Source organism: Monodelphis domestica, chromosome 2, assembly GCF_027887165.1.
Source record: "Monodelphis domestica isolate mMonDom1 chromosome 2, mMonDom1.pri, whole genome shotgun sequence".
Taxonomy (NCBI): domain Eukaryota; kingdom Metazoa; phylum Chordata; class Mammalia; order Didelphimorphia; family Didelphidae; genus Monodelphis; species Monodelphis domestica.
Window position 1 is genome coordinate 150,825,539 of NC_077228.1, and position 15,083 is coordinate 150,840,621.

General features: G+C 32.4%; 1 protein-coding gene across 2 annotated transcripts in view; it reads right to left on the minus strand.

Annotated features, from left to right (window-relative positions):
* Nucleotides 1-15,083, minus strand: part of RYR2 (ryanodine receptor 2) — a 760,518-nt gene that overhangs the window by 48,877 nt on the left and 696,558 nt on the right. For both annotated transcript variants that reach the window (XM_056816085.1, XM_056816086.1), the window contains 4 exons: nucleotides 11,389-11,493; nucleotides 8,841-8,922; nucleotides 5,675-6,972; nucleotides 3,621-3,688 (listed from right to left, as the gene is read on the minus strand). In XM_056816085.1, the coding sequence (XP_056672063.1) occupies nucleotides 3,621-3,688; nucleotides 5,675-6,972; nucleotides 8,841-8,922; nucleotides 11,389-11,493 (1,553 nt within the window). The remainder of the gene's footprint in view (nucleotides 1-3,620; nucleotides 3,689-5,674; nucleotides 6,973-8,840; nucleotides 8,923-11,388; nucleotides 11,494-15,083) is intronic.

Consider the following 15,083-nt stretch of genomic DNA (forward strand, 5'->3'; position numbering starts at 1 on the left):
ATATTTGAAAATGTACTTCTTTTATCATGTAACAGAACAGAAGAATTTAGAATTGTGACATTATAAATAAAAAAATTCCTTCAATAAAGAATCAAACTATAAAAACTAAAAGTACTGCTAGTTTGCAAAAGAACAATTTTCTGCCTTGAAAATTTAGCATCCTCAGACAATACTGTGCTAAGTACCTATAAATCATTGGGGCATTATAGTGGTGTCTGTGATTAATATGTTGACCCTTATTAATTAAAAAGCAATTTCAATAATTAGTACCTAGGTTTTTAAAATAGCAGAAAATCTTTAGGCCCTCATATAACCAAAACAGGATTTTTCTCTTGAATGTTTAATTTTGCTAGAATCTGGGTTATTAACTTTGTGGGAAAGTTATCAAAACAATTTCTTCAGAGAAAAGTTTTAATCTGAAATTTGGATGAGAATTAGAAATGTTTTTATGTTTAATAAAATCTCTTGATATCTAAATTATTTTACGTTTAAAAGCCATGTAGATTTTGCAAATGTCTGTACAATTAATTCCCTCTATTTTGGGAAAGCAATAATTGGCCAGTCAGGTAACTGAAAGAAAACTTGGATTAGAATGTAAATGTTGAAAAAATTATTTAACTGACAAAAATAATTAAGTTGGTAATGTGTTATCAGGATATATACTAATGCCTATTTAAAGAAGTGTTTCTATCACTGCTTTTTTATTTACATGTGATACTCTATGCAATTATGTTTCTTTTTCTCCTTGCCTTCTTTCTCTCTCCATTTCCTCTAGTCTCCACACAGGGCAATCATGGGAGACCAGGCTTTCAGAAGTATTTAGCCCCAAATCCAAGGTCTTATTTAGAATTTGAAATTTAGGGTTGAAATAGAATGTGAAAAATATATTGAACTTGAAAAAATATTGAACTTGAATTAGTCTACAACAATGCTATCAAAATGTGATCTAAGGAATATACTATCTTAACTTAGGAATAAATTTGAAAGACAAATTTGACCATGCAATTTATTCTTGAAATAAAGCCAAAAGGCTTTCCATTGACATTCAAGGCAATATTATCCCCAGTTCAGTCTATGACAGGAAAAAGCATGTGAGGTTTAACAATAGATAGACTCAAAGCAATACTGAGACTGTTAGGATTAGGATGTAATTAGTAAAGCTAGGAGCCACTATATGTGCTTTCCAATTGTCTAAAAATCGATGTTCATATTTTGGCATTTGATTTTTTTCTTATAATTAAACCCTAGAAAAATAATCATTCTGGTGAGTATATGGTACAAAAGGGATATTGTTCAAAGGTTTCAAGTTCTCAAATTCTCAATTCATGAAAGCAATAATATTTGAGGGTTTGAGGAAAAAGATCAAGATGCAAACAAAAACTGAGTTTAATAGTTCATATTTCTTCATATAGTTCAATAGTTATGTGAATAGAGGGCCCAGAACTCTTAAGTTGGAGCCTCAAATCTAGAGTCAGAAGACCTAGTTTCAAATCTTACACTTACTACCTATATGTCTCGGTAAGTCACAGCCTATATGGGCTTCATTTTTCTCATCTGTAAAAAAAAAGAGAGCTGGTCAAAAAGACTTAAGAGATTCTTTTCAGCTATGGATTTATGGTCCTATGCTACTTTTTATTAAACCCTTACCTTCCATATTGGAATCAATAGTGTGTATAGGTTCCAAGGCGGAAGAGTGGTAATGGGGCTAAGTGACTTGCCCAGGGTCACACAGCTGAGAACTGTCTGATATTTGAATCTTGGACCTCCCATCTCTAGGCCTGGCTCTCAATCCACTGAGCTACCCAGCTGCCCCCCCCCCATGCTACTTTTTAATGATAAGGCTTTATTAGATTAAATTTTCACCTAACTACCTATTGTCAGATGGTTCCAATCTGAGAAATCTATGGATAAATAATTTATTGAGGTCTAAATATGATTTTTTAAAAAGCCAATCCTTCCCCTTCCCAATTTTATAGGTCAGAAAAGCCTTTGTACTTACATACTGTAGATTAGAAATTCAGTACACATTTATTAAGTGCCTAGTGTGTGCCAGAAACTTTGCCAAGTATAAGAGATTCAAAAAAAGTTTAAAAAGATAGTTTTTGAAGAGCTCACAGTTTAATGATAGAGAAAACATTTGAACAACTGCACACAAAAAATCTATAGATAGGACATATTAAAAGTAATCAGCAGAGTGGAAGCACTAGGAGTAAGGGGAATTAAGAAAGGCTTCCTGTAGAAAGTTGGATTTTAGTTGGAACTTGATAGAAGCTAGATAAGCCAGGAAGGGGAAATGAGCAAAGAGAGCATGCCAGGCAATGGAGAACAACAAGTGAAAGTGCAACAAGTTCTTTATAAAATTTTATGGTCACTAAAAATCAAGTTCAAAGTGTAATGTAACATATAAGGATTTAGGATAATAATATATTAAAAGGAGAAAAGATTTTGGGGTGTTTTGAACATCTGATGGTCCTGTAGCCTTTCAAAAAATGAAAACATGAATAAAGATTTCACAAATATACATAGCTTCAAAATATTCATTTTCTGCTATGTATTGAAATTTAAAGCACTGTAACTGGACACTTGAAAACAGTAGCACAGAATGCCCTTTCTGATGATATATAAATGTGTTGTTAGTAATGAAAATGTAAGCTTCTCCTAAATTAAATATATCTTTCTAATATTTCTAAGACTGGTAGGTGAATTCATTTCTGGTATATATGCTTAAACCAAATTGCTACATCTTGATATAATGATACATGAATATTTTAGGATATGCGATCATGTGGAGCAGAGTCTTGAATGAGATAGGAAGCTAAAGTGAGACCTTTGAAGGCAATAAAACTCAGCAGCACATAAAAATTAAGGTGAAAAATATATACATCTCAAAACATGGGATGCTACAATTAGTAGAAAATCAATGGTTTGGAAAAACTAAAATGACATGCTTTCATTGTCTTATAACTAACCATTTATTTTATAACTGTATTGATTCACTAGTGTTAGTTTAAATATTGGAAGAACACTTCTAATATGAAAGTCTGTTGAATTCAACTAAATAAATCTTTTCTGTTTACTTGCCTTAACAAAACAGAAATAGGCTCAAAATATAGTAACTAAATTGCATGGACTAAAATTAGGAGCTTTAAGCTAACCAAATATTCATTAGATGGCATCAACTAAGAGGTTTTTTTTTTTTCCTCAACCTACCCAACATCGGGCAAAAAATGAGGCATGAATGAAACCTTTGATCCTCATGAAGTGGTTAGAAAAGATGTGCGTGCCATCAAGGGTTCTCAACTCCTATAGTTATAAACTGAAGATATAGTCTGATATGGAGAATTGAGAATGTGGGGCCAGGATTAATTAAGGCAGCTCAAACCAGTTAAATCATTTGGTTTAAGACACTCATAATTATATTATCAGAACCTATTACATTGCTATGAGTCTCATATGAGGAAGATGTTTTCTCAGATCATACGATCATAGATTAAGAGTTGAAAGGACTTTTACAAGATGCATTGGGAGTACTCAGTCATATCTAGTTGCTGAGGTGGAGGAGTGTAAAAATATGGAGTTTTTGAAGCCATGGAAAGGGCAGCATGTACAATTATACCTACTCTGCTTTTTCAGGTTCAGATTTTGTTTCTTCTTTCTCTTCCTTTTCATCTTCTTTTACTTTCTGTTCCTTCAAAAAATCAGTGAGAAGAAAGAAAATCTAAGAAATATTGTAAGTGACCCAGGGATGAGGTTAAAAAGACATGCACTCATATGCCAAACATTAATTAACAATGATTCCCCAGTGTTTCAGGATCAAATCTAAACTTTTCTTTCTGCATTTCACTCTAAATATTTCCCACTATTCTTCAACATGTATTTTCTCTTTCTGTCATGTTTGTTGCTTCATTGTTCACATGTATCATGCTCATTTTTATCTTTGTGACTATACTTGTGTTATTCACCTCCCACCTAATAATGGTCTCTTCTTTATTATCCCTTTCGAGAAGATAAATTTTACTCATCCTTCAAGGAACAGTCAAATCCTCACTGATTTTATGCCCTTCATGTAATTTTAGCCTAAGGACTACTCTATCCCTCAGTGATTATTTCTCTGTTTTATTAATATCTTTTAACTTGTAAATACTAAACAGTTTAACAGTTGATAACATATGTGATTATTCATTAACTACTTATATGGGTCTTCTTATTCAATTAAGAAATCTATTAAATGCCTGTGTGCAAGATTCTGTCCTAGCCATTAGGGATATAAGCACAGCTATATTGTAGACTCTGCTTTTAAAGGACAGTTTGCAGTTTGGTGAAGAGGTGAGGTTATAATATTCAAATAAATATGTTTAAGAAAAGTTAGAATGTGGTGGAGCCAAAAGAACTATCTAAACAAAATACTTGAGGAAAATTTGAGGAGAAAAAAGAACATATGTATCTGGTAAAAGAAGGAAAGGGTTCATGGGAAAGGAGGAATCAGAGCTCAGCCTTGAAGGAAGAAAAAGATGTTAGACATGAGGGAAAAGCTTTAATAGCTTCAAATGTCACAGAGATTTTTGAAATACCCTGTATATTGAAGGAATAAGGAATGGCCTGCTATGAGGGCAACAACTGGAAAAATGAAACTAGTAAAGTTATAGTAGTCTGGTTTTACTGAAATATAATGTATGTGAAGTGGAGTAAGGAAAATAAAATTAAGGAAGTTGAAGACATTGTCTAGACTTTTAAATCACAAGCTAAGAGATTATTTAGGGAAGGGGTGTTACATCTAAATCTATCAGGAAGAACAATTTGATGGTTCTGTGAAGGATGGATGGTGAGGAAGAAAAGAAGACATGAGGCTACCCAATTGTGCAGGTAAGAGGTGATAAGAGTTTGAGCTACTGTGGTGGCAATAAAGAAAGGTAAAGTGAAAGAGATTTTGTGGAAGTGGAATCTATAGGTCCTGACAACTTGGGAGTAGAGGATGAAGAGCAAGGAAGAGTTCAATATGATTTCAAGGTTTTGATACTTATTTAGGAGAATGGCAGTGCCATGAACAGAAAAGAAAAGAGTAATGTAAGAGGTGGGGCAGCTTTTCAGAAGAAGACGAGTTCAGTTTTAAAATGCTTAATTTAGCAGATAGCAGAAAATCCAGGTCAGATGTTCAACAGATGGTATTGTGGAACTAGAGCTCAGAGGACTTGTTGGGGCTGGATAGACAACTGTGAAGGTCAATCAAACATAGCTGGATGAATCCCGAATATAAATGGAGAGATGAAATCACCAAAAGAACACAGAAAAAGAAGATAAGGCAGTCCAGGAGAGTCATACTTTTTTTGTATCATCCATAATGCTTATTCGGAATAAATCCCATAATCCAATACAGAATAAACTAATGTTTAATGATTGATTGTTCATCTTATTGTTAAGGCAAAACTTCCAGGACACTAGTTGTATTCTCATTATTAAAAAAAAAAATCAAAGCATTATAAAGACAAAGTATCTCATTAAATTGTCAATAGTTCTTTGGAGATTAAAAACAACTGTTCTCCTCCTCACAAAACAATACCAGTACACATTTTAAAACACATTTTTAACATCAAACTAAATTTTCTATAACATGGCTCCCCTCCTTCCAATCCACCTTACCCCCACAGAGCATATAGTCTATTATTAGAATGAATACCTGGCATTTTTCTTGAACTTCAGGGACAGGGATGGGATTACTCATTAAATCACTCAGGCCAGCATTTGGGTTGTGAGGAATTAGTTTATATTGTCCTCCTTCTCTCTTCAGGTCTAAGCCAAAAATATCTGATAGTAAGTCACTTTCCTCTGTTAATTCCTTTAGGTCAGTAAGATCTTCAGTAGGCAGGGCAGTTTCTAGAGCCTTCCTTTCTCCCTCTTCTCCGTCACCTCGCACCTCATCCTGGGTAGGGTCTGGCATATTGGCCAAAAGCTCCGCCACCTTGATTTTTTTAGCACCTTCTACCAAGCTGCCTCCAAGCAATAAGCTACACATGATACGAAAGAAGCCTCTGAAAACACTGGATATGAAATGCAAGAGCCCCACCAAAATACTCCAGTATGATGAAAAGAGGGCCATGACTAGGTCCTTCATGGTCATTTTTTTTATTCTCTTCATCTGTTTTTTTAGGCTTTTTAAACTGAGCATTCTCATTATGGTTAAGATGTTGTACCTAAGGGCAAGGAGAGCTGATTTAACAGTCATAATGGAGAAAAAGCCCATTCGAGGCTCCTGTTCTTCAGGTTTCTCTTTTTCAGTTTCTTCTTTGTTCACTGACCGTTCATTCAAATCTGATTCTGAGATCTGTGCAGCCAGCTGCATTTCAAAGATGGTGTCCTCACAAAAATTAACAAAAAGTTCCATCTTTTCCTTCTCCCCTCCTTCATTGACCACATCAAAAATAAACTGCCTTTTGGACTCTTTGACTTGTGGTTTCTCCCACTGGGTTCTGCTCGACTCACTGATTTCAAAATAAACCCTTTCAATGCGTTTGGCACTGCCCATAATCTCAATGCGGCCTAGAAAAGGCTGAAAATAATTCAGTACACTTTCTGCCAATTCAAGAAAAGTCTGCAGTCGGGTATCATTGGGCATGTGTTCAGAAAGGTTGGTCAGGAGGACAGCAACATTGAAGCCAATGTCCTTGGCAGGTTCATGGAAACGTTTCACAAACTCTTCATAGTCTAAAGTTTCATTTTCATCTGTTTCCGCACAAGACAGAAGAAATTCAGTTTCAGATTGAGTGTAGTGCTTATGACTCTCCATTGCTTTATGGAAGTCCCTCTTAGAAATGATGCCCTTGCCATCAGGATCATATTCTTTGAATGTATCTGAAGAAGTTAAATCCTTTAGTTTTAAAAACATATCAAAAAACTTAAGAATCATCTCTACGTTGTTGGACGATTCTACCAGCATATCAACCATCTGTTTGCCAATGGTTCCATTAACAACATTACCTGGTGGTAAAAGAATTATATTGTTCAAAATAAATATATTTAACAAGATTAAGTGCTACTAAATGAACATATTAAACAAAATATATTTTCTAATATGTAGACAGGATATAAGCTCATTTTTCCCCAACATTTGTACTCTCATGTTAAACAATAAGATATACAAATTCACCATGGTTTGAAAGCTATAAGGCTATTAAGATATGTTTCATCAATAACATTTTGGGTATAACATAATAAATTAATATTCTACCCAATTATATATATATATGTATATATAAATATATACATAAAAAGCTAAGTTCTAAAGAAGAGAAAATGAGCTAACTGCTGGAAACTTCTGCCACAAGTGTAAGAGATGACTCTAAAGATGTTTCCAGTGTCTTTAAACCTTGGTTTACTCCCTAAGAATGTCTGCTGATGAAGCATAATAAAGATATAGTGTACTAAAATAGATTAGATATATGGCTATTTGTAAAATCACCATATGTACTCATAGTTGGACTGAAAATGTTATAGATAATATTTAAATCTAGGTAATAGACACATGATAGATTTTTATAGAGCAAGGATTTCAAGATATTTATTTGGACAGAACTTCAAATCTAGGCCAGGAAACTGAAAATTCATGTCAACTGAACATGCAGAAACAGCTATTGCTAATCAATAATTGCATCAAATGCAATGTATTAAACATGTCCGCATATATTAGATCAAAAATCTCTTTAATCAATTAAATATTGGCTAGGCAAAGCTTGTGGATTCTGTTGGCATTATAAAATATAGATAAGTATATAAAAGAAAAAGAAATAATTGGCAAAAGAAAGTAAAATGATAAATGGAACATGAAAAGAAAAAATCACTGGAGATAGCACACACAGCTATTATTTACCTATTCCATTGTCAATGGATTAAAATTGCTGCTGATACTTCTCAAACTAGAATCTTTAATTATATTTTTAAACAAAGCTTTTGCCTCAACCTAGTTGAAATTAGCTGGCCTTTTAAATCCAATTTGAGATTATTTTTCTTCAAAAGAAAAGTAAAATGAAAATTTCTTTGCTCATGAGAATACTGTGTGAATTATGGCTTAAAAACCCATAGGCTGGTTTTCCATTAATTTCCTTTATAAGTTTTTTATTGCATATGTATTACATCACAACACTGATATAACTTTACTGCCTCAGGGAGTGAGGAGGGAAAGGAGGGAGGGAAAGGAGGGAGAGAATCTCAATTGCAAAATGTCAGCTAAAAATTGTTAAAAATTAATTCTAAATGTAATTGAAAAAATCCATAGGCTTAAAAACATCATATGACATCAATCTAATAAAACCTAAAGTTTGATTAACTCTTTGATTTCCAATTTCCAATTACTAGTTGATTAATGTGAAGTTTGTTTATTTGCATGTGTTAAAAAGCTCAATCCTCATAACATCCATTATAAGGCAAAAAAATTATTTTCTCCATTTTTTAGACATGTACATTCAGAGTAACAGGATTTTAAAAGTGATTTATGATTTAAAAAAAGTAAACAAGTGGTTAGATAGCAACATAGATAAAATATCACTTCCAGGAGATATTTGCTATTTTTGTTACCTTTTCAGAGGGTAAAAAAGATCAGAACTAGTTTCAAAATAATATTGATGTTTTATTTCTATTACAGAAAAAATATATATGTGCATACATATATTGAGAGGGGGGATCCTCAATGATTTCTTTAATGTAAAGTGGCCAGAGACCAAAAAGTTTGAGAACCACTCTTCTAGAGCATGCTAAACCTCCAAAAAAAAGCATTTGGGGTTTTATGGCCATCATATTAGAGAATATAGGACAGTGCTATAGCACTTGCATTTCTGATTAATCAAAGCTACCTTCCAACATGGACAGCAACATGACCACCATGTCCTTCTGAAGATCCATCAATTCTTTCAACAATTCAATTTGGCTGGAATCCTGCAAACATTAATATAATGTATTTTAAATTATATAAGCAAATAATACATAAAGGACCAACACATTCAGTGTCACAGTATTTGAACTGATACATTAGTTCAACATGTAATAGCACTATAATATATTAATATAAAACCTTATTAAGGAAGAATATGGGAAAGTATACTAGGCAACCTAACTAAATTAAATATAGGAATAACTAGAATTCTCATCATTTACCTGAAGATTTTTGATAACACTATTTAAGTAGAAACATTAAAAATTGAAAGGAGGAAAAGACTAACAAATGACAGATTATATATAGAAATATTAAAGATATTATTTTTAAAAGACAATCAAGATAATTTAATAATTAACTTTTTAATTGAGGGTTTTTTAAACGGCAACTACTCATATAACTATGCAGAAATATTTGATATTTTTAAAAATTCTTGGTTGAAATTTATTTTGTGTTTATTTACTTCTGTCTGTCTTATTATGCTATAGCATTAATGGCAAACCTTTTAGAGATGAAGTGCCAGGTCCTGCTCCCACCCCACCTCCCAAATCAAGTGCCATGCCCACATCCCGTCCATTACCTGACACAGTGGAGGGAGAAAGTACTCTTTTTAGACTGTTGGGTAGAGGGGTTGGTGTTGTGAAAAAATGTTATCAAGCGCAGTGGAGAGGAGGGGAGCAGTTCTACCTGAGTCCCCTCTGCCTTTCTAGTAACAAAATCTAGTAGAGTGGGCAGGGAGGGCGGCCAAATACCCACAGAGAGCATCCTGAATGCCCATGTCATAGGTTTGCCATCACTGTGCTATAGTCTTACTAAATCCTAGTAAATGCAATTACATTATTTAAAACATAAAGGAGACATATGAATAATAGGTGACATAGGCTTAGATATGTAATAAATATTTTAAATTACATAATTGCATTCTGTAAAGTAACAGGATTTGAAAGGAGCTAGAAGAAAGTTATTATAATTATTAATTTCCTACCATCATATTTTCCATTTTATAGCATTCATAGTATAATATAATCTGGGATATAATATATATCTGTATATGTGTATCAGTAGCTAAAAGAATAGACCTAATTCATCTAATACTCAATGAAAAAACTTTTACAAATATCTTTCTTATTCCATACCCTATAATTGTTTTTCTTTGACTAAGGTAACATTCTAAATCACCTGACCTCAATTATATATTAAAATTACTGTATTTTCAATGATTATAACTGTAGTATGAAATATTTTTAATTCAGAAGTTGGCACCCCAGGCTATGTAGACAACTTTTTTATGTCATAAATCAATATTAAGGATCTGTGATTTCTTTAGTGTGTAAACTGCCTAATATGGTAGCCCTCCTATAATTTATAAACTTATATAGATACCTAAGGCCAAAGAGGTTAGTTAACTTGCCAATAATAATATAGGTAGCAAGTTTTAATAGTAGTATCTCAACTTAGTCTTCCTGACTCCAGTTTTAGCACTCTATTCACTATATCATGTTAATTTGTATAAAACACAAAAATAAAAATTCATTAATATGAAAACATTTGTGATGAGATTTAATTATAAATTTTACTTACTCAAAATCAACCATAATTACTTACATTTTTGAAAACTAATTTACTAAAAATTCACTACTATGTATAATAATCAGATAAGAATTAAATTATTATTGAATCACTTTAAGTTTACTTTCATAGAGTAAGTCAAAAATCAATGCCCTAGTAGGTATTTCACATTTCAGAATACAAATTTAGTTTTCTAATTATAGACTATCAAAATTTCATGTCTTTTTGTTAAAAACAAAATATTTAGGAAGTTACTCATTTATTTCTTTATATTCTGAAAACAAAGTAAACAAAGGAGATGGAAAACATGTCTTCTTAAATATTTGCCCCCTGGTTAGCTTTCAAAAAATGGTGCAATAGGAGCAAGCAAATCATTAAAATGTATTTGTTTGCCCTTAGAGCTAATTTGTCATTTTTCTGTGGATTTTTAACATTAAATTTACTTTTATAGATAGAATGGCATCAGCCAAGAGCATTTTCCTCTCTATAACTGTTTAAGGAAATTATTTCCATTCTAGCAAAGTTAACAAGCTTAGTAGGATCGAACTAGAAATTATTTTTCCTTAAATAGAAGAGAAAAGATTTTAGTGAGTGTTTCTGGGGAAATTGAGCCTGAGGATACTTGAGAAACATAGATATAATTTGGAGAATCCTGTTTTAAAAGTATTTCTACAAACTACTAGATTTTTTGGCATTTCTGTCCTTTTCTGTTTTTCAAAGTTTCCTATACAACTGGCATACAGATATTTCATTTTATAAAAAAAATTAAGAAAACAAATGATACAATAACTATGGAACTGATAGAAAGGTTGTTCATATATATCAAGTATTATTAAATTATTAAACTGACAAGATTATTGTTTTCAGCTGAAGATTTTGGAAGGCAAAGAACAAAATACCTGAGACAACTTCATTTGCATATGGGCAAATACATGAAGAAAACCAACCACCGCATCCCAAAGCCTGCTATGTGCCAAGCTCTGCTGATTTCCAGTGCATGGACCCTAAAGCATAAATGACAGGACAACAAAAATGCAGAATTAAATAATAAACTGTATTTGATGGAACTAGGGTGTGTGTGAGTATATTCATATATCTAAATTAGTATTAATCTCCTTAGAAGAAGTGATCCTAATGACAATTAGACTATAAATTATACTATATTTTAAGGTGATAGATATAATTTTCTATATAAGACTTGCTGAAAATAATTCACAACTGAGGTACTTTATTATTTTATTTGTTTATTTATTTTTAAACCCTTACCTCCTGTCTTGGAGTCAACACTGTGTATTGGCTCCAAGGCAGAAGAGTGATAAGGGCTAGGCAATGGAGGTCAAGTAACTTGCCCAGGGTTACACAGCTGGGAAGTGTCTGAGGTCAAACTTGAACCCAGGACCTCCTGTCTCTAGGCCTGGCTCTCAATCCACTGAGCTACCCAGCTGCCCTCACAACTGAGGTACTTTAAAGTTTAACAATAAGTTTGACTTTAAACTCACTGAGAAAATGTAAGCATAAAGTCTTTTTATGCAGATTTGTTTTCTTTTCTCTTCATTGAGGGAAAGAGAAACACAAACTAATAAGAAATTCCTATCACTTTGCTGAGAGTCAGATTCTCAAGGTTAGGGAAAATGACCTGGTAATTATAGCATAAGCAGCAATTCAGGTAAGCTCTTTCTAGGGAGGAAAAGCTTCATTAACATTTTCCTTTATTTTATAGTTGGCATTGTATAACTCATTTTAAAAGATTAATTTGATATGATTAACTTCATAAACTACAATATGAAACTATTAAAATGAAAAAATATTCATGGGCTTTCATTTCTCATGCTTATTTTATGTTAAATGAATAAAATATATTTTCTGAAATTTATCTAAAATATAAAATATATTACCTAAAATAAAATAAAAATATATCATCTAAAGATGTTACAGATAAATATATGTACATATGTATCGGACTATTAATTACAAAATATTGTACTCCACACACTGCACAATGTGGAGTAAAAAACAGATGTTTTTATATTTAATAGATTTAGTAATATATTTAAATATGCATATTTATATATAAATTATGTATAAAATAAATACGCATTACATATATATCCGTATATTTCACTAAACATATAAAGAAATATAAGTCAGTATATCACTAATTCAACTATGTATTCAATTATGTCACAAAGACACACTTAAGTATATGCTTCAATATATCAAGGATACAAATTGATCACAACTCCTCAATGAAAAAATCAACTGCTTCTCATAGGATCCCCAGGAGAGATACAGTAATAGATAATCATGATGGCATTAAAATAATAACAACCATCTCCAAGTGACTATTAGACACCTTGAACTGGATTGTCCTGATCTTTAACAATATGTTTCAAACCCAACTTTCTTTTTTTCTCACCAAATCCTCCACTCTTTCTAACTTCCCTTTTACTCTTGAAGGTACTACCACTGTTCAAAACACCCAAACTCACTTACATATCATAATCAATTCCTCACTTCCTCTAAAAGAGCTCTCATACACAACCAGTTGCTAAGTTCCATTGTTTCTTCCTTGCTGTATATCCCCTTTTCTCCTCTAATGCTGCCACCATCCTGATGCAAGCCCTTGACTTATACTACTAACATAGCATTCTGTTTGGCCTCCCCTCCTTGAATCTCTCCCAATTCTATTTGAGTGGGGAATGACTCAGCTGACAAGTTGATATTCCTAAAGTCTAGGTCTGACTTTGACTTAGTATTCAAGAGATTTTAGTAGCTCCCTATTACCTCTAGAAATAGATATAGAATCCTATGTTTAATATTTTAAAATCTCTTCATAACTTAGCTTTTTTCTACCTTTCTTATCTTCTGATACCTTATTCCCTGTTCCTGAGATATAAAACTCCATCTTCCAACTCCATGGATTTACTCCTCCTCCTAACTTCGAGTGTCCTTGACTTTCTTCAAACCCCATCTCCTTCAAGAAACTTTTTCTGTTTTCTATAATCTCAATACCTTCTTTCTGAAATAATCTCCAATATATCCTGCCTACATTTTGTTTGCACATAGTTGTTCACATATTATTTTCTTCATTAGGGTAGGAGCTCCTTGAGAGGAGGGATTATTCTTTCCTCTTATTATTCCTAGCACTTGCCACAGTGCCTCTGGAACAAAATGCTTCTTGACTTGATGATAATACTTTATAATTTACAAAATCTTTTTCTCATAATAAAATTATGAGGTAGTGAGAAGTATCATCACTATGCTCATTTTACATACAAAAAGAAGTTAAGGGTAAATAAAGGAGTTGTCTTGAGTTACAGATCTAGTGAGTCAAAATGCTGAATTATTTCTTTTATCTGTACAATGACATATGATTATATGATTATATGGACAATATTCACTCCAAATGGAAAATAATTTTGGACTAGAATTAAAAAAGAAGAGAAGGCAATTGGATTCCCACTAAGAAATTGGATTTTTTTCTTGAAATAAAAGCCCATATTTTTAATGTCAGTATTCTACAGTACTCCTAAAGATCTAATTCATGGAACAAAACAAACTAAAGAATTGAAATAAGTTTCCCTCATTTGGGGAAACACAGTAACACATGGAAGGTAGAAGCATGCTGTTATAGATCATAAACATAGATTTTCTGTTTCTCTGGCTGTATCTCATGGCTATAATTCTCTTCCTCCTGGATTCCTGGATTCCTTCAAGCTACAGCTAAAATATCATCTTCTTTAGGAAGTCTTTCCCAATCTCTTTTAGTTGGAGTGCTTTCTCTCTCTTAATTACATCTCATCCTATATACATAGTTTGCTGTACATTCTTATTTACATATTGTCTCTCCCATTAGACTGTGCCTTCCTTGAGAACAGAGACTATCTTTAACCTTTCTTTGTATCCTCAGTGTTTAGCATATAGCAGGCACTTAATAAAAATTTATTGGCTGACTGAGAGCCAAAGAAAAGGATATTAATGTATATTAATATATGATGAAAAAAGCTGATGGACTTGTTACATAGTGTGATCAAAGAATAACTGTTGAACAACCTGTGTGCTTTACTGATGTTTGTGATGTCAAGAGAAAATAAAGGACCCCAGCACATTAGATAGGCTTCCTGTGGGAATTTTACAGAAGCATGTGAACAAGAATTGATGGGATAGGCAGTCATGGTTAGGTTATGAGCTGTGCTGTTGAAAGGAATACATACATTGATGAAAATGCAGATCCATTTCAATATTTGAGTTCTGAGAGCAAGTTTTTAAGTCAAAGATGGAAAATGTCTTATTTTAAAATAAATTTTCTCTCTTTTAAAGAATTATGAGTTAATAGATTTTTTTCTCTGAAAAAATTTAAAAAATTTATTTTAGGACATTTCTTACTGTTCATAGTAAGATGAACAACATATATACAATGTATGATTATGTAATGTCAAGTCAAATTTTCAACAACGCCAATAAGCAAGATACTTAACAGAATAAACATTGTATTACTAATGACTCTTTACTTGTGCACATTTTAATTCAGCAACTAAAACACTGGGAATTTTTTCAAAATATGATTCAAAATGTAGTTTTATTTCATTCATTG